The 26364-nt window shown below is 44.5% G+C and overlaps 1 protein-coding gene across 3 annotated transcripts in view; it reads left to right on the top strand.

The window, feature by feature from the left end:
* Positions 1–26364, top strand: part of LOC138721802 (mitogen-activated protein kinase kinase kinase 3-like) — a 91791-nt gene that overhangs the window by 16958 nt on the left and 48469 nt on the right. For 2 of the 3 annotated variants that reach the window (XM_069859242.1, XM_069859240.1), the window contains exons 2-3: positions 6990–7069; positions 25084–25193. In XM_069859242.1, coding sequence (XP_069715343.1) covers positions 7066–7069; positions 25084–25193 — 114 coding nt within the window. In that variant the 5' untranslated portion in view covers positions 6990–7065. Of the gene's footprint in view, positions 1–5596; positions 5646–6989; positions 7070–25083; positions 25194–26364 lie in introns of those variants that run through there. The other variant, XM_069859241.1, reaches the window with a different exon arrangement.

Raw genomic sequence — 26364 nt, 5'->3', positions numbered from 1 at the left:
TCATTACGGAGGAAGCTGTGTGGTGGGATGGCTGTGAGAGAGAATCGATCGCAGCCAGCTGAGGGTAAATTGTGGTATACAAAGGCTGGTGGGACAACTCATAGGTGATACAGGCACTATCCTGTGTGCTGTCAGCGGGATGTTGCAAGTGAGAGAAAGTGGGTCGGCTAGAAGGAGGGATGGGCATGGAGATGGCATGGTGGCTTAAAAGCCTCAATACTGCTATGAGATCTTCCTGCTTGCTTAGGGGATCAGATGGACCTGCTCCTCCCTAGTCCAAAGCTTGGATGCTTAGCGTTAACCTCCCTCTTAGAGCATGTTGGACCAGTCAAAAAGTGTGTAATGCTTTTGATACTCATAGAGGTCAAAGCTATAGAGACAGAATTGGATCCTGCTCACTGTTATCCCCAAGGAACAAGGGTGTCCTGGTCTCCCGTGCAGATGCCAAGTTCTCTGTGCATGATGTTGGCTTTGCAGCTCTTTGGAATAAAGCTTAGTTCACGGAGACTTAGTTGCTGATGCCAGGTAGCAGATCAGTGCTACACAGATGCTTTTTGCCCAGTTGCTTTCGCCAGGAAAGATTTTGCTGTGAGAGAAATGCTGATCTGAGGGCATTTTTCATCTGAATATATCAGTATCTATTCCTCCTTTTTGGCTTCTCTTCCTCCTTCATCCTTCTCTTCTTTTTTTTTTTCCCAGGGATGTAGATGAAAGAAACCTGAAGCCTCACTTTTCCAGATTCACTTTCTTGTTTTAATTCTCCTCCCACGAAGTCTGCAGTCATTTGAGGAAAAACCCTAAAAAAGACAATGAAAGCCTGCAGGAGGAAAAAATTAAAACACTTATCTGCATTGACTTTTGTCTTAAATGTGCAGAGATACACCTTCCCCTTTGCTGTCTTCACTAGGAGAGTTATGTTCATTGAAAGCAGAAGGTTTCTGTTGGTGTAACTCGCTTCCGTTTTTTTCTCTGCTTTATAAGTGCACACATAACGAACTATCTGAGGACACGATTTTGCCCTGTAAAAGGGGAAATAATGCAGAAGAAAGCTCTCCTCTAGCTGCAGACCCTCACCCTCAGCAAGCAGGCTTGTGTGTTTAAATAATCCTGCCTTGGCTTCTGGGGTGATGAATGTTCTGGGTTGCAGGAGATGAGGATCCTTTAGACTTTGCCACTTCAATGCCTGATTTTAAAATTTGCATTTAGGCCCAGTGTATGGTGGGACTGGGGTGGGCTTTAGGGTATAAACAAGGTGTCTGCGTGTTGGTTCAGCTCCACTGCTTGCTGGAAGAGGCAGTTCCTTTGTAATGAGTGTGAGCTTAGTAGAGACACAGTTCTGCGCTGCACAGACCTGATGCCAGTGAAAAACCACGCAGGTGGGGACCATATGTGTTCTCTGGAAATCCGCTTTGCTTAACTTGTCTGTTATATATATATGAAAAAATGCATTAACTCTGACCTGATAGGGCTGTGTTGTCTGATTTTTGCTGACAGAAGAATCCTTTCTAATCCTTTTGATTTGTTTCCTTGATTTATGGGTTTCGAGAAGTTTTGAAATCTGTATGCAAAATCAAAGCTATTTTATATGTCAGTATAAACTACCGGTTATTTCACTCAATTTGTTAAAAGTACTATTACTGTAAAGCAAGAAAAGAAACTAACTGAAAAAAAAATAACTTAGTGGAACTTGCTGCCTGCAACATTTTATTTCCTTAGTCATGTGCAAGAAGGTTGAGAGGGCAGAGGTTTTGGGATCTGAGTGACTGTTTTAAAGGATGATCATGGAAGTTAGCAGGGATCATGCAAGTTTTAAAGCTCTTCTATGTACACGTTGTGCTGAAATCGACAGGATGGCTCAGGAGATTTTTCTTTAGAGGCAGCTGTTGATTACAGCTGCATTGGCCGGGTTACTAGCTAAAGTATTCTCCATTGTGCACGACAGCTCTTCAGCACAGATCTCTTCTCCCAGCAACATGTATTATGAAAAACATTCTTAAGCGGTTTTGGGGTGCCATGCCCAAAAACGAGGAGATGAAACCTCAACTCATGAGTATTCATATAGAAGTGCTTGTTGGGTTTCATGCGCTGTAGTTTCCAGAGCATGGGCTTACTCCTTACATGAGCTGTGCTGGTGCACGTATGTCACTTCTTGCTTAGCATCCTGATCACTGCATGCTCAGGGAAGGTTTTTTTCTCGTCATCTTGGCTCATAAAGTTTGTCCCGTGAGCCCACTTGGAAGGTACGCTTACAAACGTGGCCTGACAACATGCACGCTTGCAAACAGCCCATCCCAGTTGCTTGCTCATAAACATAGAATCATAGAATCACTTAGTTTGGAAAAGACTTTTAAGACCATCGAGTCCAACAGTAGACCTAACACTACCAAGTCTACCACTAAACCATGTCCCTAAGTGCCACATTTACATTGCTGCATGGTCTTAAATGGCTGCTTTTTGACTATCCCTGTGATGTGCATCCCTTGGGTAACCTGAAAGCAAGATGCCATGAGGGTAGGGTCTTATGTGTCTGAAGTGTCACCGAAACTTAGCTATTCTTTTGTGTAGCCCTGAAATATGGATCTTGTTTCCAGAGCTGTTCTGTGTGTACAAGGTCAAATGTTCTAGAGCACCTAGATAAAACCATAAGGATAAGGTTAAGATGATCTGAGGGAAACCGTAAGGTTTCCACTGCTCTCTCTTTGCCTTCAAATCCACCTTTGCCAAGCCTGCAGGCTGTTTGGCTGAGCTATCAGCATGCCTACGTTTGTATTTTTACCGTTAAAACAATCTCATTTGCTTTGCTGATGTTTTTAACACTACCCCTGCCCTGGCCTCTGAAACTTTTTGAAAATAACATTTACAATAATATTTTTAACAGTTCCGTAGTATACAAATCTCCAGCACCCTGGCAGGACTCCCGGAAACTTGCTGAAAATTAATGTGGTTGACTCTTAAAAAGGAGAGATTTTTTCCGTTTGACTCTTGCTTGTTAAATGCTCTGAGCCCAACATGTTGTTCCCCGCTGCTTGAAAAAACAAGGAAAGTCCCAATTTTAGCAATGCTAGTTTGAGTAGCTTTCCAGCTGAGCCGTATTTCAGGGGCAAATGTGGCTTATTATGGTTTTTTTTACGGTGGTGTGTCCCTACACCTTTAAACCAAAGTGTTAAGTGCTGCTCAGGCAGGATTAAGTAGGTGCTGCTTTCCCTTGAAGCCTGGGGATGATAAACTGCAGAGGGAGATGGTACTTGCAATAGTGTAAAGACATCCCAGCTTGGAGATCTGGTTTTATGTTGGATGCTGAGCTTCTGCAGGGTAGGAACAGCTCTTTTTTGGGTAGGTGGTACAGGAAGCCCCATTTCAAATCAGTGGTAGGCTGCTGCTGACCTGGCTGGCAGTGCTGGGCTGCGCTCCGCCTGCTTTCCTAACCTCTATCCTATATCATTCCTCCCAGTAAGTCTCTTCAGTCATTTTTGTGTCTTCCCTCAAATCCAGCTCTTCTCCATCCTCTCCTCGCCTGCTTTATTTTCCACAATTTAGACACACAGAGGCTGGAGTCATGTCTAGCATGTCTTGCTCTTGTTTCCCTTGAACTCAGCCTTGGTTAATCCCTTCCCAGCTGGGAGTATAGGGAGAAAAGTATTAGCCTGTCGCAGAAGGGTTGGAACTGGATGATATTTAAGGTCCTTTCCGACACAAACTATTCTATGAAAAGGGAAGAGCTGGGATTAATTTTTGATGTGGTTTAATAACCTTACCTTTTGCTCTTGCTTGGATCCTCATACTATGCACTCATGTAGCCCTAATAAAGTTGAGCCGCTTTGGCTGCAGAAATGTGTTCATCTCTGTCAGACTGAAGCTGCTTTTATTCCAGATGAGAGCACCTGTACTGGGCTTTCCTGCAGCTTAAATAACTTCCAGCATACAGGAGCAGCCCAAGTCTCTTGTGTGCATGACACAAACCGGGAATATGAACAGAGCATCTCCCCGACGTCTCTGTGAGCTGATGCTTTGCTGAGCTCTCACTTCTGTTGCTTGTTAAGAGGCATTTGTGCACAGTGAGGTTACTGGGATGGGAGTTTGTAGATTGACGATGAAGATTGAGTGTAGATTTACTGCAGAGGCTGGATCTGCTAGCTGTGGGAGAAGTGAAATGTGAAGGGGGAGCTCTGTTTCAGGTGCTCCTCTGGTGACTCCAGAGCTGGTCATGGAGATGATCAGAAGGCTGGAGCACTTCCCATATGAGGACAGGCTGAGAGAGTTGGGCTTGTTTAGCCTGGAGAAGAGAAGGCTCTGAGGAGACTTTATAGAGCCTTCCAGTATGTAAAGGGAGCCTCCAGGAAAGCTGGGGAGGGGTTCTTTATCAGGGAGTGCAGGATAGTATGAGGGGTAACAGTTTTAAGCTGAAAGAGGGGAGATTTATATTAGATATGAGGAAGAAATGTTTCCCTGTGAGGGTGGTGAGGCACTGGCACAGGTTGCCCAGAGAAGTGGTGGCTGCCCCATCCCTGGAGGTGTTCAAGGCCAGGTTGGAGGAGGCTTTGAGCAACCTGATCCAGTGGGAGGTGTCCCTGCCAATCACAGGGCAGCTGGAACTGGATGATCTTTAAGGTCTCTTCCAACTCAAAGCATTCTATGATTCTATGATTTGTGTTATGAGCTGCCAACACTGGAAGACTCAGATCAGGGAGCTTGGTGGGAGAAGAAGGGGGATGCTGCTTTGAAGTGAGTTGGAGTAGAAAAAGGTTTTTTTCCTTTTTTTTCCCTCTTAATTTTTTCCCTTCCCCCTGTTTTTTAAGGGACTGAAAAAAGGACAGTTTGTTCTAGAAACAGGATTTTGTCCTTCTGTAACAGGAAGCTGCTGGTATGTATTTTTGGGAAGCCACGGAAATTGCCTCTGTTTTCAATCCAATTTGAAGGCTGACTGTCCTCAGGATTGAAGAGATCTGCTAAAACAGAAAATCTTTTTTCCTCTCTTGTATCTGTGGAGATTTGTTGCACTGTGCATAAAGGCTGGTGTGCTCAGGAGAGCTGGGCAGTGGGATTTGGGGCGCTTGCTACGGCAGAAATGATGGAGAAGAGTGCAGGGCAGGGCTCTGCCAATGGAATGATCACCTGTTTTTCCAGGGTTTATTTACATGGTTCCTGTAGGTGCATGCTTTTGTAAATAGATAAGGATTGCAAAGGTGTGGAAGGTCTCCAAAAAGCCATTAGAAAAGTCTGTTACACTGATGGGAGAGTTAACCTGGACTAACCCAGGAATTTAGGGTTAATCCCGGTTATCTGCAAATGGCCCTTGTTGTGAACTCTGCACGCAGTGTGACTGCTGGAAGCATTGCATCAATTTTGAAAGCAAAAGCAGTGAAGATTTGGGCTGTTTCCTGCTCTTATTATAATCAGATGGAATTTTACACTACTTCTTTGGTGTTTTTCTTCTCTCTCTTGATCCACTTTTGCACAGACTGACCGGTTCCTTCTCAAGACAGGGTTTTAAACCTTTCCAAGCCTATTAGTTATTTCCTTACTTTCTCCTTTGCCTTGAAAATGGACAGAGCAGAGTCCCTGGCAGCTGTGGGCTCTTAAGCTAAATGGTGCTGCCTTGAGAGGAAGCTGGAGCAGCAAAAGGAACAACGCATTTTGGGGCACATGTACGTCTCTGCCTCTGCTGCTTTCTTATCGCTTTCCCTTCCTGCTCGTCTCTCTCAAAATAGGCTGGATAAATATCCTCCTGCTTGCCAGCACGAAGGCGCCAGAGTTGCAGAAAATAATTTTAATCCACGCTTGTGGCGGTTCTTGGTTCACTTTAGATATTTTTATTGCGTTTAAATTGATTTGACTGAGCTGGGAGATTTTCAAAGTGCCTTTTTCTACTGCCTCTGCTCAATCCGTGGTGCGTAACACTGCAGAATTCATGCCCGTGTCCTGGCACACACAGCTCTCCTTGACTTTGGGGCAATGTTGTCTGCAATAACTTCAGGACAGCAATGCCTTACTGTCTCCGTCAGAGTCAGATGAAGTATTTGGGATGTCTCTCCATTTACTTGTGCTATCACACAGGTGTTTGGCCAAGAAATCTGTATGCTTATCTGTCAGCTCAGATGGTCTTTGCTGGTTCCTTTTATCCCACTGCTGCCTAAAAGATGCCCATCTTGAGGTGGGTTATACCTTTGAGTCTAAAATGAGATTTTTCTCTAGTGAATAGAACTGATTCCAGGAGGCTCAGCTCAGATTTACACTCTTGGTTTCTTGGTGAGTAAAAAATAAAAAAAATCCCTTTGCTGGGCACAGAGTATTGGACTGAACTCACTTCTGCGCCAGTTTGGGGCAGATTAGCCAAGAGCCATGAGCAGCACTTGGCAACAGGCAGAGACTCTGGAAGAGCTGTTAGGGACATGCCAGTCAGGAGGGACGTATGGGCATACATTGCTGCTACCTACAATGAGCTACCTAGGCTCATTTTTGTTTCCCCATGCTGTTGGAAGAAAGCTGGTCCAGCCTTGGGGAACCTTGGCTGTAGTTTGGACAACCTAAATTTAGGTTTCTGCTTTGATACAGGATGCATCTGGGACTGACTTTCCATGTCCTGCTGTCTGTCAGTTCTATGAGTGTTATCTCACAGGGAGCCTGCAGAATGTAATGTGTTAAAGATGCTATTGCTTTAAGGTTACATTAAATAATGTAAAAATACATTAAAAGTGTAATGTATTAAAGATGGTCTGCTCCTGAAAAAAAGGAGACTTGTGGCACAACTATCAGTTGGTCATTCCAAGATTTAAAAACCATAAAGCTACCAGTTTTGTAGTGTTGTTACCTTTGGGATACGTAGAGGAGGACAGATTCCTGATCTCAATTCCTAGCTAAATGGTTCTTCTCTTTCCTCCAGCTCAGCTGATGATGGGGAAACACTTTGTGAAGGCTGGTCCTGTTCAGTCTCTGTCCCCACTGACATGTCAAAATTAATCTGTAAACTCTGTGTACGTTTGTTATTGCAGGGTGGATGCTTGAGAGCGGAGGATAAGGTACGAGTGTCTGGGACCGGTGGAATGGAGGCCTGATGTAGATGGAAAGATGGGTAAGAACTGGAATCCCCTGAAGCAATTCATATTCTGCAGCTTGATGTTTTTGGTTGGGGCTACCGTGTATGACAACAGAGTGGGAGTCATTGCCAAGATGATCTGGCTGAATATTACATTGCTTTCTGAGGTTTTTTGCCTTTCAGTGGTACTAAAATTGGACAAATTGTCTTCTTACCGTCAGTGTGACCTGGTGGGTTATGTTCTTGGTATAGCCTCTTCCCATATCTGCCTTGTAATTCTGGGCAGAGCATCTTCACTCCCCGTATCTCTTCTCCCAAGGATGCTTCTGTTTCAAACAGAGCCCAAGTATGTTGTGTATGAGATGCTCTGTGGTTCTGAGGGAGGCTTTAAAAGTAGAAATTTATTTATAGTTCTGGAAGTGCACAAGGATCTTGATCTTATCTCTGTTTGCTAAGGAAATCTTATTTCAGAAGTCAGGACCACTTGGAAGTGCTGGACTCCCAGTTTTAGCACATGAATGATCAGATGGGTGGTGCTGGCTCACATGAGCAGGAGAGGAGCGTGACAGCCCCAACTTCCTTTAGCTTCTCATGCCATTGGCCATCAAACTTATCATATTACTCTTGCAAAATCGTACCTTACTTGCAGGAGAATGTCCATGGGCTGCTACTGTGGTTGTAACCTGTCAGAGAGGTGGACACAGGTGGAGGGACTGCTTGGCATCTTCCTCTCGCTGCTAAAGGGCTTCAGAGGAGACACGTGCCTTACTGACAGCGGCGTTGCTGAGTCTGGGATTCAGCTAGCATTTAGTGAACGTGGTAAAGGATGAGAAAGCTCTTTGCAGAATGAACATTGACCACAAAAACAGTCCCAAAGTGGTCTACAAGCTGTTTTGCCAGCCAGTAGCAGTTCCAGCAGCTGTAGGAGTTTCTGCGCCTTTCCTTTAATGTTGCTGAAAGGATGAAGCTCAGCAGACTGAAGAACAAGGCTGGGTCCTACCTCACATGGCTGTTGGTGCTCGATTAATGCATGGAGCTAATTGAGCATGGATTGTCCAATTTCCTTTGCCAGGCAGAGGTGGGTTACAGAGGAGCCTAAATTCATCTTCTGAAATGGCTTCCTGACCTGGTGACCCAGGAAAGGGGAAGAGATCTTAGAGCAATCCTGGTGGAAGCTGAGCACTTCACTTGTACATTTGCAGCATTTATATAAGTTCACCCAAGACTTTTCAGGACTGGTTGAAATGGTGCTTAAAAAAAAAAAAAAAAAAAGGAACAGGGGCAATACCAGTAAATTAAGGAATTGTCATTGCAAACCTGGTAGAAAAGTGATTCAGAGTTTGTGGTTTGAATTTAAAAAATGAAAAAGGTGAAGCCACTGCCACACTTTAAAAACATAGAATGGTCTGGCTTGGAAGGGACTTTAACGATCACCCAGTTCGAACCCTCCTGGCATGCACAGGGACACCTTCCACTGGATCAGGTCACTCAAATCTCCGTCCAGTCTGGCCTTGAACTCCTCCAGAGATGGGGCAGCTGCAACTTCTCTGGGCAACATGTGCCAGTGCCTCACCACCCTCACAGGAAAACATTTCTTCCTCATATCTAATCCAAATCTCCCCTCTTTCAGCTTAAAACCTACCCCTGCATTCCCTGCTAAAGAGCCCAGCTTTCCTACAGGCAGAAAGTTTTGTTGCATCTTTAACTGTTTGTGCTTCCTCATGGAGAAAGGAGAAAAGCAGTGTGTATCCCATTCCTGGCTTTACCTCTCTGGTTTTTTGGGGTTTTTTTTTGTTTTACCTAGAAGAGAGGACTAAATTAAAACCAAATTTTAAAAAAAAAAAAAAAAAAGAAAGGGAAGAGAAAGTCCAGACTTGCTTCTTCAATATAAAGAGTGACAAATTTCAGTTTAAAATCCCTGGTGAAAAACCCCAGAATTTTTTAGCGACATTTTCACTTCAAAGGCCAAAGCCACTCCTTTGTCAATGTAATATTTTTTTCTTTTAAGAAGGAAAGTTCAAACTCACTGTGAGCACCAGTAGGAAGTGAGTTGCTGACTCCAGTTCTCAGCAGATGGTCAATTTGATGACTTCTTTTACAAAGAGCATAGTTGAAATAAACTGTTGAAGGTGCTTTTAAACTATCACCTGTAAACATAATACAGATGCACTGGGGAAGCAGTAATTGCAGGAATACTGTAGTGAATGGAGCACCCTTCTGCAAGGCACTGTGACTGTTTTTTAGGAAGGTGAGCTGAATTGGTAGGTTGTCTTGTGCACATTGGCAGTTCTGCTTGCACTTGTGTGTGGGTGGAGGATGCTGTGCATATCGCCTTGCACAAATGTTGTTGCTTGGAGCATTGCTATACGTGATTACTAAGTGTAAGGATTGGATCTACCAGGCTGCATTCAGAGAGGATCGTGGTGCCATCCTGAGTCTGGTCTCTGCTTATCTCTTGGGGTGAGATGGATGAAGATATGTACCTTCTATCAGTGTTACTGAGTGGTATTTGTTAGTTAAAGGATTGTTGCAACAGCCTTGCTGATGCACAAAAAAATATGCTAAATTTTGAAGTTTTATTAGTTTTGCTTCCCCTCCTCCTTTTATATGTGTCTGTGTTTCCTTTGTGCGTTGGGATGGGGGAGCATTTTCAAGGGAAGAGCCAGAGAGTTTACAGTCATGTCATTGATGCCCTTCTGGTAGACCACAGAGGAGGTGTGTTGGGTGATTTCTGAAGTTCCACTCCAGGTCTACCTTTTGTCCTAGGATCCTATTTATAGTCTGCCCAGTGTCTCAAGAGTTCAGCATAGGACTGTTCATTCCTAGACTTTTTCTGGGAAGGCTTCATGACCTTGTTTGAAGATCACAAGGCAGGAAGTGGGGACTTGTGGCATCTCCATGGGCTGTACCTCTGACAGAGCAGTTTGGTTGTGGCATGTGTGCAGTGGTACTTGGAACAGCCCTCTGCAGCTGTTGCATGCTGGTGCTGCAGGTAAGTTGCCTGGCTGTTGCAGATCCAGGACAGTATCTGTGCATGCACCAGCTTGGGGCCACCCTAAGCAGAAGTCTTTGGCACTGGGTGGTCTAGGGGCACCATGACCATGTCACTTGACACTTATTCTCTTAGTGTTGTCTGTGAAAGACCTGGACATCTCTCTGCAGGGTAGATCAGAGGGCTTGATTTTAGAGGGGAGAGCAACTGGATCCAACTGTATCCCAGGACAGAATTGTTCTGGTTTTGGTTCATGCTTTGGTCTTCACTTAATCACTTGGGCTCCCATTTAGTGTTGTCCTGGTGTAATTTACCTCAGATGTATAACAGTTGTCTTCGTACTACATGAATCTTGGAAAAGGAAGGTGGTGAGAACAGTGGGAAGGTTTGTAGATGGAAATGGTGTTGGAAGGACTTTGTGATTTCTACGGGGGAAGGAAATGTGGCCATACTCGAGGTGTTCAGTCACTACTTCAGAAGCTGAACACGTTTCCTAAGTGGGTCATCTTTGGAATATGGAGGTGAAGTGGGATAAGATGACTGAGCATGGTTTGGAGAGAGACATCGTCAGGAAGGCTGGTCCCCAACGCACCTTGCTGGACACTGACCAGTCATCCAAAAAGGATGCTGGAGCCAGAAGTGGTTATCTGCTGTCAGTCTGGTACTGTAATTCCTGCTGGTTGGAAGGATAATGAACTTATTTTTAACATAGTTGTTGGGTTGTTACTGTTCTCAGGCCTCAGAGTCAAAGTGAGATGTGCTTCTTACATTGGTTTCCTCAGCCTTGATAATGGGACAAAAGTTGGAGTGAAGAACGTTTCCTAAAGCAGGATATCCCACCTCTCACTCCTGGCACAGAGTAATTCTTCTGGCTTGCACTCCATTTCCATCTGCTACCCCTCCGTGGTGGTCCAAGACCTCTTTCTGATTTGATCACAATATAGCTGTGTACCTGCTAGTGTATATGACATTTCCAAAGATGTCCACGACTCTAATACAACACAGTGAAAGGGCCATGGTTAATGGCAGTTAAAAATTGGTGTGTTTAACCACGACATCACAGTAGAAGGGATATTAAAAAACTGCAGAAGTTGGTATAAAAAGCACCAGTATGTTTATTGCCTACTTTTTTTTTCTTTTTGTTTAATAATGATTTAAGCATTCTTAGTTCTGTGTACGTGCATGTGTGTTTCTGATGATAAAACCTCCAGGAACACTTATCTATTCTGTTCAGTGTATGTCCATGGAACTTCAAAGGTTTAGGTCTCTAGTACTTTTCTGGAGCAACTGTGACATTTGCTTCAGCAGAAAGGTAATCTGAGGTGCAGGAGGTGGGAAAACGATTCTTATTTACAGTATTGGCTTGACAGAGTGGGTATGTATGTGGAGAAGAATGAATGCTGGGCTGGCGGAAGGCAACTTGCAGAAGGAGGAGGGAGCCTGCTTGCATACAGTGTGGCCATTTAACCCAATTCAGTGTTTTTTAGGGTTGAGACAGAGAACTGTCTCAGTGGGGGGAGAACAGACTGACTCTCCTTATCCCCATGCATGCAGGCGTTGAAGTCTCAGCTCTCCCATGCCTAGTTTTCCACATTTCCTAAAGCAATGGTTTTGCTCTTTGCGTGCTGTTTGTTTGCTGACAGCTATTAAAAAATATATATTCAGGTTTAATTGCAGGAGTTTATCTTGTTTTAAGACACATTAAGCTTCCTAGCTCAGGTTTTGTTGGTTTTGAGTGGTGTCCATGTCTCCTTCTCCCTTTCCTGGCACTGTGCCTCCTGCACCCAGGGTGCCTGTTTCGGGTCACGCCAGGCGCTTTAGGCACCTGGGGAATGCAGGACCAGACCTGCATCGCTGTATTTGGGACTTTGCAGCCGTTGCTGCAGCAACAGATGAGGAGTTCATAGGCTCTGGGCTGTGGCTTTGAGCATTGGAAGTAGCTGAGCTGGGAGGGAGAAAGAGGTCTTTATGAGCCTGCAAATAACCTTCAAAGGTATCGGAGGCAGTCAGGGGAAATAACTTGCCAGCTATGTTTCTCACTGGGTAAACATTTTTTGCCTTTCAAGTGTGCTCAAGAGAGGTACAGATTGTGGGGAGAGGTAATATCTTTTATTAGAGCAAACTGATAGAGGCAGAAAAAAACAGGCTGCCTTTTAGGCACATAAGCCCTTCTTCAGAAGGAGAAAAGCTTAATCTTAGTAGGAAAACTGGCTGGAAAAACTACATTGAGTTTAATTTGATTATGTTAATCCAATAAAAAAAAGGTAGCCAGTGTCTGTGGAGGTAAGGGCAGAGTTAGCAAGAAAGCTGTGAAAGTTTGTTGTGGGATGAGAGAGAGAAACCAGTACGTGGTACCTTTGAAGTGGTGAGGGGTTTTGTGGGCAGATGCTGTGGGATGAAATGCAACGTGCCATAAAACCAAACAGCCCCTCTATTTTCTTATTTTTAAAGCTCAATGGAGCTACAGGCACACAGGATTTTCTTAAATGTGGTTAATTTTGCTTTTCAAGGGTCTGGCTCATGCTTGTATCTTTCCTAGACTAATGTTAATCTGCAACATCAAATAAGAAGCAACGAGTTTGTCCAAGAGGCAGTGATTTAGCATGGCTTATCTTGCAGCACTCTGTATTCTTATAGGAAAGCCCTGACTCTCACTGCTGTATTCCACGAAGATGATCCAAGTACTGGGGCACCTCCCCTATGAGGACAGGCTGAGAGAGTTGGGGTTGTTCAGCCTGGAGAAGAGAAGGCTCTCGGGAGACCTTATAGCAGCCTTCCAGTACTTAAAGGGGGGCTCCAGGCAAGGTGGGGAGGGCTCTCTATCAGGGAGTGCAGGGATAGGACAAGGGGGGATGGTTTTAAGCTGAAAGAGGGCAGATTTAGATGAGATATTAGGCAGAAATGTTTTCCTGTGAGGGTGGTGAGGCACTTGCACAGGTTGCCCAGAGAAGCTGTGGCTGCCCCATCCCTGTAAGAGTTCAAGACCAGGTTGGATGAGGCTATGAGCAACTTGAACTAGTGGGAGGTGTCCCTGTGCATAGCAGGTGACAGGGTGTCAGCAAGTGATGGAGAAGCACTAAAACCCTTCATATAATGAAAAACTGATGTGTTTCTAATTATAGAACAATCACGTCTCCTGCTTTAGGATCCAAGTTTGCTAGCTGGATATGAGGGACAGCACCTGTTTTCCTCAACTCTGCCATATCAGCAGATCACCCCCCTCTGCTGAATGCTGCCCAGTTATAACCCCAATGTCTGCCTCGTTAGCCGAGGAGGGCTGAATCATAGAGTCATTGAGGTTGGAAAAGACCTCTAAGATCATTACATCCAACTGTCAGCCCAACATCACCACAACTATTGAACCATGTCTCAAGGTACCACGTCTACATGCTTTTTGAACCCCTCCAGGGATGGAGACTCCACCACTTCCCTGGGCAGCCTGGTCAAATGCTTCACCACTCTTGGTAAAGAAATTTTTTCAAATATCCAATATAAATCTCCCCTGGCACAACTTGAGGCCATTTAACTTCATCCTGTGCCTTGTTGCTTTAGTAAAGAGATCAACACCCACCTCACTAGAACCTCCTATGAAGTAGTTGTAGAGAGTGATAAGGTCTCCCCTCATCTTCATCTTCTCCAAGCTAAGCAACCACAGTTCCCTCAGCCATTCCTCATAAGACTTGTGCTCCAGACCTTTTACCAACCTTATTGCCCTTCTCTGGACACACTCCAGTACCTCAACATCTTTCTTGTAGTGAGGGGTCCAAAAGTGAACACAGTATTGAAGTGTATGGGGTGCCGTGTCTGGACCCCCGAGGTTGTCACAGGGCCCAAGGGCTCCTTGCTGCTGGAGGAGAGGGGCTGTGAGAAGGAGGGAGGAGAACAGGTTTCTGTCCAAGCCATTATCTGAAAGCCACAGGATAAACCCCACAGGGGCAAAGATTTATGCCCTTCTCCAAGCTATCCAGCTCAGATACCCAGTATGGTGCAGCCTCTGAGCAACTCTCCTCATCCCGTAACACCCAGAGTTTACAAAACCCTGGTCCTTGAGCTGCTTCACCATAAGAGAATCCAGCTGTTGGAATTTCCACAGGCTGCATCTGTGGAAAATGGCTTCTTATCCAGGTGTCATCACCCTCCATGTGCACGGGGATGTGTGCACGGGACAGAGATGTGGAGGGAGGTGGTGTGTTGCAAGGCACGGGTAAGCTCTACTGGTGGCTCTGATCCCATGGAATTTTACTGCGTGTGGCACTGACAGACGGATGGCTATTTTGGGAGCAGAGGGTTGTAATGAACCGCAGACATAACCTGGCTTTCCCTCCCTGCTGGGCATAACCAAACACCTTTTTCATCCTGATTCCCATACCATTGCAAAAGTCCCTGGTAAATCTCCAGGACAAGGGTGTGTTGGCATGGTGCCACAGCCCTTCATGTTAGTCAAGAGAAATTTCTTGTGTGATTTGTGGCTTAGCCACTGACACTTCTACATAAATGATAAAACTCACTGGTCAATGCCATTGAAAGGTTTTGGTTGCAGTGTTTGCAGGGTAGCAATCACTCAAGTGTTTTAAGGGCATCACTCTTGCCTTACCTGAACCGAGGTCCAGTCCCCGTACTGATAACTTAGCTTTTGGTTTTCCCTGGGGAAATTCAGAGGGCAGCTGTGGTTTGTCATTATCTCACACGCTGAATTGCACGACGCTAGGACATGACATGCTCTGCTCTCGCGAGACCTCACCTGGAGCGCGGCATTCATTTCTGGAGTCCTCAGCATGGGAAGGACATGGATCTGTCAGAGGAGTACAGAGGAGGCCATGAAGATAATCAGAGAGCTGGAGCACCTCCCATATGAGGACAGGCTGAGAGAGGTGGGGTTGTTCAGCCTGGAGAATAGAAGGCTGCAGGGAGACCTTATAGCCATCTTCCAGTACTTCAAGGGGCCTACAGGAAAGTAGGGAGGGGGCTCTTTATCAGGGAGTGCAGGGATAGGATGAGGGGTAATGGTTTTAAGCTGAAAAAGAGGATATTGAGATTAGATGTAGGAAGAAATTCTACACTATGAAGGTGATGAGGCAGTGGCCCAGGTTGCCCAGGGAATTTACAGATGTCCCATCCCTGGAGGTGTTCAAGGACAGGTTGGATGAGGCTCTGAGCAACCTGATCCAGTGGGAGGTGTCCCTGCCCATGGCAGGGGGAATGGAACTGGATGATCTTTAAGGTCCCTTCCAACTCAAACCATTTTATAATTCTAGAACGTACTCATGCATTTGCCAGTTTATTCTCATTTGCTCTTTTCTCGATGGTCTTACAGATATGTTAAGAGCCCAATCACTTAATATTACATTGAAGTGATTGCTTCATTCCCATATGTGTACAGGCATATTTTGGTTGGATTGTGTCATTGTGGTGATCAGAAATAGTTCCATATGTGATGCATAGTTTTACTAATTATACTTTTAAAATGGCTTGTTTACCTGTTTTTTTCAAACTGATTCTTGACTTTCCTCCTCCCCTCCCCGCCCCCCCCCCCCCCCCGGTTCCTGGGCACTGATTTCTGTCCCCTTTTTGCAAGGGGATGTAAAAGGAAGGACTATTTTTGTTATTTAAAGTTATTTCAAGTTCTCTGATTTGTTGACTGTGGTTTTACCAGTAGTTGTATGGGTCACTTGAGGGGTAGCATGGAGTGGAGGGAGAATAGGAGAGAGGAACTCTTAAAATGGGCTTCACCCCTGAGAAAAGGGTCTGTGAGATAGTGTAACTGTACCCTAAAACCACAGATGTTTTATTGAGTGTTTGGTATGACAAACATCTGTAGCTGTCAAAAGCCTCTGCTGGGTTTGGGCTTGTTTCTTTCCACAAAGCAGTTACTGGTTGTGCTACAAAAGCAAAACTCAGAATCCAAAATAATGTCATTTATGAAGAGTGAATGTTTATCATTGATTTGTCAGGTAAGGTATTAATAATCATCTATACCTGTTAAATGGTGCACCCTTTAGTATTGTAATTTCTTGATAAGGAGAAATATGCTTTCAAGAAACCCCAGCACCTCATTGCATTAATTTATCGGTGTGAGTTTGTGTGTCCCGAGCTTAAGATGTCAGTGAGCAAATTCCTGCCAAGAAATCCTGCGTATCAGAAGAGTCTTTCCTTACTTCCTTGTGTTTAATTGCTCTGTTTGACCTGCTGAGCTGTGCCCTGCCCTCCAGTCTTACACAGGGGTGACCTTGGCATCCCTTGGGTGGGGTTGCTGGAAGGGGAACGACAGCAGGATCCAGCTGCCGGCAAGCCTTTGCTGACTTGCAAAGGGAGCGTGCCCCACTGATGTGTCGGTTGCAGCGTGCAGTAATCTGGGCTAGGGGAGAGTAATTGGCTAATTTTTCTCTTTATGAAATCTTTCGGATTTCATTCTCTTGATCAATCCATTCGCAAAATGATTTTTGTGAGTGGACTTTATGTCGTGGAGGTTTATCTGCATCCCTCTCACTAGATGGATGCACGTGGCAATCTGTTTTGCCGCAAGTAATTCACAGCCCTCCTAAGGGGAGTGAGTTACAAACCAGTACTTGTAGCAGCCTGTGAGAGTGTCTGGGTCCCTTCTATACTTGCTATGGGTCTTTTATTATCATCCAAGGAAGGTGCTTGAGCTTCTAGCTCGCTGATCTCCTTCCTGTATTGACTGGGATGATCACTGTGACAGCATTTACTTACTAATTGATTCCTTCTGTTATTTAGAATCATAGACTCATAGAATGGTTTGGGTTGGCAGGGACATTAAAGATCGTCCTGTCCAACCCCCTCTGCAGGGACATCTTCAACTAGCTCAGGTTGCCGTTTTGGATATATATTTACACTTCGTTAGTTCAGTTAATGCTCTTTCCTAGAATTCTTTAGTTTGGAAAAGACCCTTAAGATCATTGAGTGCATGCTCTCTTGGTACTCTGCCCCTGGTATTTGTGCATGGCCTGAGTCCTGGTGGCAGTGCATGTCTGTTGACGTTGTTTGCAGTTACTGAAGAAACCCAAAAGTCTTGAGTTTCTCTTTATCTCCAGGCTATTCCCTCCCTGGCTTTTGGAGAAAAAGCAGCATTTGTCTTCGCAAGCAAGGTCTTTTGACACCTGCTTTTGCATAGTTTAGTGCTGTCTGCTTCCCTGGACCAGGAAAGCAAACCCGGGGCTGGTATCATGTTGACCTTCTAATGAAGGCAGTGGGCAGTCCAAGTTGCTGTTGGTCTGGCGTGAACTTCAACAGTGACACGTGGGTCAAGTTTGCTGTTACCCCATGCTGACACTGCAAATAGAAATGACAAGGTGTTGTTGCCATTGAATATTTTATGCTACTTTGATATTTGCTCTGCTTTTCATAAAGAAAAAAATATTAAAAAAAAACCCTGAGGGAGCTGAAAGAAAGAAACAAGAATTACTCTAATGTAAGAACCTATATGTTTCCATTTGGTTAAATGAAGAAGGGTTGAAAGAGGATAAAATTGCTGTCTGAATACCTGCAGAAGAAGGGAGGGAATTTAGAGAGGCCTCTGAGATACAGGGATGTCTAGATGAGTACAATACAAAACGAGCTATAATCAAAATGGAATTTAGAGACATATTTGCTACAGAGGGGTTATTGGAATAAGTGTGTGAGCTCTTCAAGCTGATACTTTCTTGGTGGCTTTCTGAAAGAGGCTATTTTGTGTAATTCCAGGTCAAGGTCATGATGCAGAGGCTACTAAATGAATTTCTGTGGCCTTTGCCATATAGCCAGGAAGGCTAGGTTTAAGCTTTGTTAGTGTCTTTAGCTCTGGCTTCAGAGCTGTGTAGTCTTGGGCAAGACTTTCATCTCTCTCAGATTCCTGTCAGTAAAACGAAACAGGAAGAACAGCTGATCTCTTTTTTCCATCTCACAGTTCAGCAGAAAGTCCATCAGGACAGAACGGCCTTAACAGGTACTGAATGGTGCTGAGATAGTCTTGGCTCTCAGTTGAGGTTCTCCTTGGTAAATGATAAATGTCATATACCAGTAATCAGATAAATGTATGTTTTCCAAAGCCAGAGAAAATAAAAGGCTGATGTCCTTTGTAGGCCGAAGTTGAGATTGTCAGAGTCATAGTCATGGGGTTCTCTATTTCTTTTCATTGTGTTTTATTACATTTCATTGCTGGTTGACAGCTGGCTGAACATGAACCAGCAGAGTGCCCAGGTGGCCAAGAAGGCCAACGGCATCCTGGCTTGATATGGCCAGCAGGAGTAGGGAAGTGATTATCCCCTGTGCTCTGTGCTGGTGAGGCTGCACCTCAAACCCTGTGTTCAGTTTTGGGCTCCTCACTACAAGAGGTGCTCTACGTTGAGGTGCTGGAGTGTGTCCAGAAAAGGGCAATGAAGATGGTGAAGGGTCTGGAGCACAAGTCTTATGAGGAGCAGCTAGGGGAACTGGGGTTGTATTGTCTTGAGAAAAGGAGGCTGGGGGGAAACCTTATCGCTCTCTACAACTACCTGATAGGAGGTTGTACTGAGGTGGGTGTTGGATTCCTCTCCCAAGAAACAAGCAATCGGGCCAGAAGAAATGGCCTCAAGTTGTGCCAGACAATGTTTAGATTGGATACCAGGAAGAATTTCTTTACTGAAAGAGTGGTGAAGCATTGGGACAGGCTGCCCAGGGAAGTGGTGGAGTCTCTATCCCCAAGAGGTGTTAAAAAAGCGCGTAGATGTGACAGCTGGGGACATGGTTTAGTAGGCATGTTGGTGTTGGACTTGATGATCTTCGAGTTTTTTCTAACCTCAATCATTCTTTGGTGGTTTTTGTTTCTTTTTTTTGTTTTTTTTTGGTTTTTTTTGCTTTATGTTCAAATTCTTGCCTTTGGAAAGGGCTTTCACTGAAGGTGGCAGTGTTTCTGTGAGACTTCCCATCCTCTTCTCACACCCTCTCAAGCCTTCACAGAACTCTTCCCTCTGCCCAGGGATATCCCCAGTGGTTGCATCACCTTCCAGAGAGGTGGAGGCTACTGCTGGAATTTACATAGGCACAGCGGCCGTACTGAGCTATCAACATCATGGCTGTGAAAAACACAGTGGGATGTTTAGTGACCACAAGTGGTCACGTCTGTGGTTTGACGTTGGATCCAAGTGGAAGTGCATGTGACAACGTGCAGCCCCTTAGCTCCATGCTCCTGCCTTGCTCAGTAATGACTCAGAGGACAATATTCTTCCCTTCTGCTATACTTAGGATTTTTCCCCGACTTTTCCCAGCCCCAGTTCTGCCTGATGTATGAGGGAGGTTGAAATCGGAACTTGCCATGCTTTACAAGACACTATTTTACTTCTGCGGGCTTTTCTGGGTGCTTCATCCAGCTGGTGCTTTTTTTTGCATTGTTGATGGAAGCAGCTTCATGGAACTACCGTAAGCTGCCTCTTAGTAATGACCTATTAGTGAAGCCAACAATAACAGCACTGTCTAGACCATCTGAACATAGCTAAATTATTCCTTTGTCCTTTATTCATTTGCTTTCTCTCCTGACTGTTGAATTGTTTTGGGTGGTCCGTGTTGACCTTCAGGCCTGCTGTTTCTCCTTGGCTTTTTTTGTCTTATCGTTCAGCCGTGAGCCTGCTGTACTAAGACCGAAACTCCAGGTTCCTCTCCTATGTGCATGCTGGAACCAGAGCTATGTAGCAGTGCCGGAAACCTGTGTCTGAAGGGCAGAGATATGTGTCATCTTGTGGCTTTTTGATTTCACTATGTAGTTGATTTTACTAAGTGCTGAATGCCTTAGATTCACATTGGTGGTGCCTGGAACCCAAGAGGCTTAACGTCTTACAGAACTGAAAACTTGATGAGAGAAGAATGTATTCTGCTCTTTATAAGAGCCTGACAAAATGAATCAGTGGACTTGTATTAAAGTATGAAACCAACTTTCCTGTGTCTGCTGTAGCTCCACTGGTTATTGCTTCCTGGGAGGGCTCTTGGCTTACTTCTTCTGTGTGTTCCTCTCTTCTGTGTGACTATGGATATTTCCCCTAATCCACGAACCATCAGGAAATTTATATCTTTGAGACTTCTATTATATTTGGTTGGAAGCAGTCCTTGGTTGGATGGGCTGGCAACATGATCAAATGGGCTTTGTCACAGGAAGCTGATGTAAAAAGCACTAAATTGGGGTGTTGGTGGGAAGTAGGGAAGAAAGAAATTAATTTCCTGCTGAGGAAAATAGCTGAAAATAAAGAAAGATCTGAGGATGGAAAGAGACTTTGGGGACAAAGGGATAGTGCTAAACACCATTGATTTTTTACATTTCATTTTTACTGTCTGTGTAATCAGCTTTTCTTTGTCCTGGTCTTCCATCGTAGAAATATTCCTGTTTACTTGTCATGTTGGGAAGAGAACCCTCTTCATTGTACAAGTAATTCATCCTTGTCAATCTAAAGTACCTTAAGTGAATTTGTACAAAACGGTGCAAACTGAGCGAAAAGGTTTTTCAGGACCAAGAACCTGCTCGCATTGTGCAAATTCAGTGGTTTCCATGAGTCTCTGAGTCCATCAGAGCTCGATGGATAACTTGGTGTTGTGCAAGTTGCAGCTGTTTTGTTCTGGAGCTGTGGCAAAGCCAGGGAAGATGTTTGCTGTGTAGTCTCAATGCTGCCTTCTCCCAAGGCTGAAACGTAATTAGGTCCTGCAAGTGCTAGATTAGGATAACTTGATCTTGCAGGTCCCTTGGTCATTGGATTCCTGTAGATTCTCTGGCATTTTCCTCCGGGCAAAGCCATCCATCCTGTATCCTTTGCTCCCTTGAACCAAGCCAAACGGGGAGCAAGCAGCCTGTGACACCCCTTTCACTGGAGAGGCTTGGGAGTGACATTTGGATTTAATTATCCAGTAAGTTTCAGTGCTTGTTTGAATTTTGACTGAACTAGCTGAGCTGGTTGCTAGTTTCCATGGAACAAAGTTCTCCACCCTTCTTGGGAGTCAGCTCGGAGACCCCAAGAGCAGTAATTAGGATGGGCAAAAGGCTTAGTCTGGAATTCATCAGTTCCTGTGCGAAGCTGTCATGGAGAGGACTGGGAAGTGTCAGTTTTGCAACCGATGATGCAAATTGTGCGCCTGCTCTGAAGTTGCTTCAGAGCACGATGTGGGGGTTTTTTTTGCATTGTTTTGAACCGTTTGAGGCTTTGGCCATGGTCCCACTGAAATCGCAGTTCTCTTGGACTAAAACTATACTGTTAGAAGTAGTTAAAAAGCTACTTAAATGTATAGAAATACATTAGTTAAGGAAATAATGTGTTTCTGCTTCTGCTTAAGTCACGATCTTTGGCGCTCCAGCAACAGAAAACAGACTTTCCTGTTCATATAGGAAGAAGTTTTCATATCTTATTTTGTAGCAGTGATGGCATAGATGTGTAATTTTTTTTTACAAGTAACACTCATGTTTTATAATAAAAAATTCTCAAATGCTTGTTGGCATTGGCATTGTAGTACATGGAGGAGCAAAGATGCTGAGTTGACAGCCTAAGTACTAGAAATATCTTCTCTGTCCCTTTTTTTTTTCTTCTAGGACCTGATTCAGGACAGCTAGGACCTGGTTTTACACCACTGAGTCTAGGCTTATTAAGTCGATGGCTGGGTATTTCTGAAAATGGGCTAAATTTAAGCAGTTACTGAAAGTGAGTGCATGCTTCTTGCTTTGCTGCATTAGAACAGATGCGAAAGGATGCATCTGGCATAGGAGTGCAGCCTGACTTTCTAAGGAAATGTGACTTGAATGTGCAAGGAGGGGTTGCAGTGCCAGGAATTTTTAAACCTGTATTTGATGGACTCAGAAGACTGCATTGCAAAAAGCTTTGACAAAATTGATGGGTAAGTAGAGGAGGAAGACTCAGTAATTGCTTTGAGGCTAATGTAATATAAACCCAACCTTTCCTGGACATTGGAAACCCCTTGGTGTTTAAGGAGAAGACAGAAGTCCTGGGGAAATTAGCCTTCCTTGCTTTCTTGATCAGTAAACAAGTTGTCACAAGTTAGTTTGAACCCCCTGACTTGGTGGCCTGCATAAGCCTCACGTGGTAGGATAAGCAACAAGGACATCCAGAGGTGATTTTCAGTTGCAGTCTCTCTGCGTTTCGCGGAGTTGCTCACTTCCAACTTCTTTCTAGTGAAATCACGTTGCAATCTCTTGTGGCTACTGTCTGTATGAGGGACGAAGTCATGTACCCTGTAGGAGGGACTCGGAATACTCATCGCTAGTGGTAATAGTGATAGGATCCACTTAATCTCAAAGGTGTCTCTTTGTTGATGTCTCCAGCAATGCCACATGCTTCTCAGACATCCTAGCAAAGGTGTGGTTCACGCTATTCTCTCGGCTTCATGGTTAATCCTTGTAGGGTACCCGTGGGATGCAGTGGGAGCTCTCTAGGTTGTGGTGTATGGGGGGTTGGGCCAGCTCTTGGGGGCTGCCAGGTCTTCCTCTTGGCAGGAATGATGGGAGCAGTCATTCTAGAAAACACTCAAATTAGTCTGTTCCTGTTTGTTTATTTTTATTATTATTCCTTTAGAGCTCTGGCAAACCCTGCTGTCCCTCCTTGGGACAGATGGTGTTGACTCTTCTAAGTCCTGGAATATCCTTGCAGGGTGCTGGTGGGTTAACTAGAGATGCAGCTCCTGGCAGATCCTACCAGGGAGGTTTTTGAGGTGGGAGAGAGGTGATGACTTGTGTGGTTTTGCTAGCCAAAGCCTGGTTTGCTCACTGCCTGCTGGGGCCCTGTTTCCCCAAAACATTATAGACTGCATTTTGTGTCAGCAAGTTCAGGAAACTTTTGTTGTCACTCGGGTTGGAAAAAAAGAAAGGGTGAAGGGCATTTTAGAGATTATAGCTTTGGTGGAAAATTCCTGGAGGGCGGTGTGTATGCGTTTTGTTTTTGTGTTTTTTTTTAACTTGCCCCTCTCCGCTTTCCCTTCCCCCTCCACAGAAAAAAAGGTTTTTTCCTTCTTTTTTTGTGTTTTTTTTTTCCCTCCTCCAAAATCTGTCTGGAAAACTATGATAGTCCCTAGAGGTCCTTTTTCAACAAAAAACCCCAAATAAAACACCCCCCCCCCCCCCCCAATATAGGAATATTCTAATTCTTTTGTCTTTTTTCCTGAACTAGAACTGAAGTGACAGGGGACAGGACAAGAGGGAATGGCCTCAAGCTCCGCCAGGGGAGGTTTAGGCTGGACATTAGGAAAAAATTCTTCACAGAAAGGGTCATTGGGCACTGGAACAGGCTGCCCAGGGAGGTGGTTGAGTCACCTTCCCTGGAGGTGTTTAAGGCACGGGTGGACAAGGTGCTAAGGGGCATGGTTTAGTGTTTGATAGGAATGGTTGGACTCGATGATCCGGTGGGTCTCTTCCAACCTGGTTATTCTGTGATTCGATGAAAGTTATCTTTTTCTTGAGTACCTTCTTGCACCACTTCAGATTATGTTCCTTGCCACCCCTCTGGAAAAATATGCCTGTTGTTTTAGTGGGTAGGGAAATCTGGAAGAGGAATGGAATTATTCTTTAATGTACTTGGATATGAAATTTTATTAATTATGTGTTTAATATATATTAAAAAAAATATATTATATTCCTAATATATATACACACACCTACAAGAAAATGGAAGCATTAGAGCTCATTTCTGAGCTAAACCAAAAGTGACACTGGATTTCAAATATTTTCCTCTATTTTTGCCCTATATCTTTAATGAGATGGCTGTGGGTGCTCAGCATGTGTGAGAAATCTTTCTCTCACATCTTTTACTTTTTTCACAGCTTCAGTCCTGACAAAACTCAGCAGGAGAAGCAGGAAAAAAAAATGAGGTGATGCTGTATCTGAGCATGAGGATCTAGGGCATATACCTCCTTGGAGAAAGAACCTCAGTATTTGGGTCCAGTCCTGTGTGATTTTGTATAGTTTTTGTCATCTTTCACATCTTTTCAGGCTAGCTTGGAGGAGCAGTGGCTCTGTCCTGGAGACTCTTGGTTTTACACAAAATGCAGTAGCTATTTATGTATTTATATATCTCTGGGCAGCCTGTACCAGTGCCTCACCACCCTCACAGGAAAACATTTCTTCTTAATCTCTCATCTAAATCTTCCTTCTTTCAGCTTAAAACCCCTACCCCTCATCCTATCCCTGCACACCCTCATAAAGAGCCCGTCCCCAGTGTTCTGTAGGCCCCTTTAAGTACTGGAAGGCTGCTAGAAGGTCCCCCTGGAGCCTTCCCTTCTCTAGGCTGGATAAACCCAACTCTCTCAGGCTGTCCTCATATGGGAGGGGCTCCAACTCTCTGGTTATCTTTGGATGCGGTGCCCTAGGGCTTTTAGTGCTCGTGGTTGGTATTTTGCAATAAAGTAGTTTATAGCTGCTTTTGTAGACTACAACCATAGAAGTGTTGAAAAGGAGATTGGTTTCATGTCAAATGGGACCCTTAAAGGTCTTTAGTTACTTCAGAAATCAGAAATTCGCTGCAAGCTCTCAGCTTGTACCTCACTTCTGTACAGGGCACTCAAGCCTGTTGCTTCTTGTAATGGTTTTCTTGCTCTCTTCTTTGGTTTCTCACTGGCTCTAGTTTTGAAAATCAGTTGTGGCTCTTGAGCATGTTTAATGTAAGGAGAGGAAAGGAGGAGATGAAGAACTATGTTCTACTCCATCACCTGCTGCTTGAACTTTGTGGGTCCTGAAAGGTTTCTGTCCCATAGTGCATCATCTTATGCTTCCCAAACTGGATCCAGTGTCCCTGGACAGTGCATCTTGCCTATGGGTCCGTCTCCAAAGGGCTCCATGAGCAGCAGACATGGAGCTGGAGTAACAGTGGCCACCCACACTCAGCCACTGGCTTTTCTGAGGATCTCTCTCACGTGTATTTTCAAGACACAAGGGGCTAGGAGGGACTGTGATGTAGCCTTTGAAAGCCTCTCTTGACAGGAAAACTAGACATTGTGTCTTTTGACCCGTTTGGGTTGAAAGATTGTATTTGCAATACTGTCTTTTTGCTCTGCATTTCCAGGGGTGAGGTTGCCTTCTACACTTTGGTTCTCTCTTCTTTTGCAGATGAAGAAGAAGCTCTGAACTCTATTATGAAGGATTTGGCAGCTTTGGGCAAATGTGGGGGGCTGCTGGACAACAACAGGAATAAAAACAGTGTCCACTCCAGCAAACAGGTAAGACATGGCATGAGTCCACTCCAGACTCCAGTAAACCGAAGAGGTAGGCATGGTGGTTACGATGCTGGGAGAACAGCGTTTAATGGTTAGAACAGAGATTAACAAGTGATGCAGGAACTCAGATTGTTAGAAATAATGTAATCTTGCCAGGGCATAAGCTTTAGGACCTCTTCTTGAAGAGCTGAAAAGAAGCTACAGGCATCCCCATATCAAGGAGGAGCAATGGAGTTCTTCTTTAGCCTAGAGGAGAGAAGGCTCTGGAGAGATGTTATAGCAGCCTTCCAGTAATTAAAGGGGGGGCTACAGGAAAGCTGGGGAGGGGCTCTTTATCAGGGAATGTAGTGTCAGGAAGAAGGGTAGGGGTTTTAAGCTGAAAGAGGGGAGATTTGGATGAGATATTATGAAGACTTGTTTTCTGTGAGTGTGGTGAGGCACTGGTATAGGTTGCCCAGAGAAGGCATGGATGCCCCATCCCTGAAGGTGTTCAAGGCCAGGTTGGATGAGGCTTTGAGCAACCTGATCCAGTGGGAGGTGTCCCTGCCCATGGCAGGAAGCTGGAACTGGATGATCTTTAAGGTCCCTTACAACTCAAACCATTCTATGATAAATTATTACCAAATACAGCAATAAAGCCTGAAACTGGTTTTAAATCTCAATTCCAAACCCAAGACCCATCTTTCCCTTGCCTAGCACTTAAAGTAGAATTTGTTCTAAGCTATGCAGCTTTAAGATTTGGATTAGTCAAATGTTTTCTATTGACAGTGTTGATGAAATACAGTATTTATCATGTGCACATTTTACTTCAGATATTTGAAAGACAGACTGCCAACTTCAAGCTGTAGACACCCAGGCTCTTTTGGGAGGAATAATGTCATTCTTATGTAAAGTGTTTAAGTATTAGTTACTGGTGTTTATCTTTATGCTCCTAAAACCAAACATTTTGGCCCTGTTGCGCATTCAGAGTTGATTTTGTGAGCGAAAACATTGTCCCTTGAGCAATGTCAAAAATTATTTGCTGACATTGATATAATAGCTGAAGCCTGTTTGTGTACGGAACGAATATTAGATAAATACAAAAGTTGTGAAGAAAGAATTCAGTTCTCAAAATAGCAAGAAAAAGAGAGGGGGAAAAATAATTAAGAGGAGCAGGAAGCTGCTGGGGAAGTGT

This window comes from Phaenicophaeus curvirostris, chromosome 6 (genome assembly GCF_032191515.1).
Source record: "Phaenicophaeus curvirostris isolate KB17595 chromosome 6, BPBGC_Pcur_1.0, whole genome shotgun sequence".
Classification (NCBI taxonomy): domain Eukaryota; kingdom Metazoa; phylum Chordata; class Aves; order Cuculiformes; family Cuculidae; genus Phaenicophaeus; species Phaenicophaeus curvirostris.
Note: the sequence above shows the minus strand (reverse complement) of the source record. Positions and strands in the feature narration are given on the sequence as shown.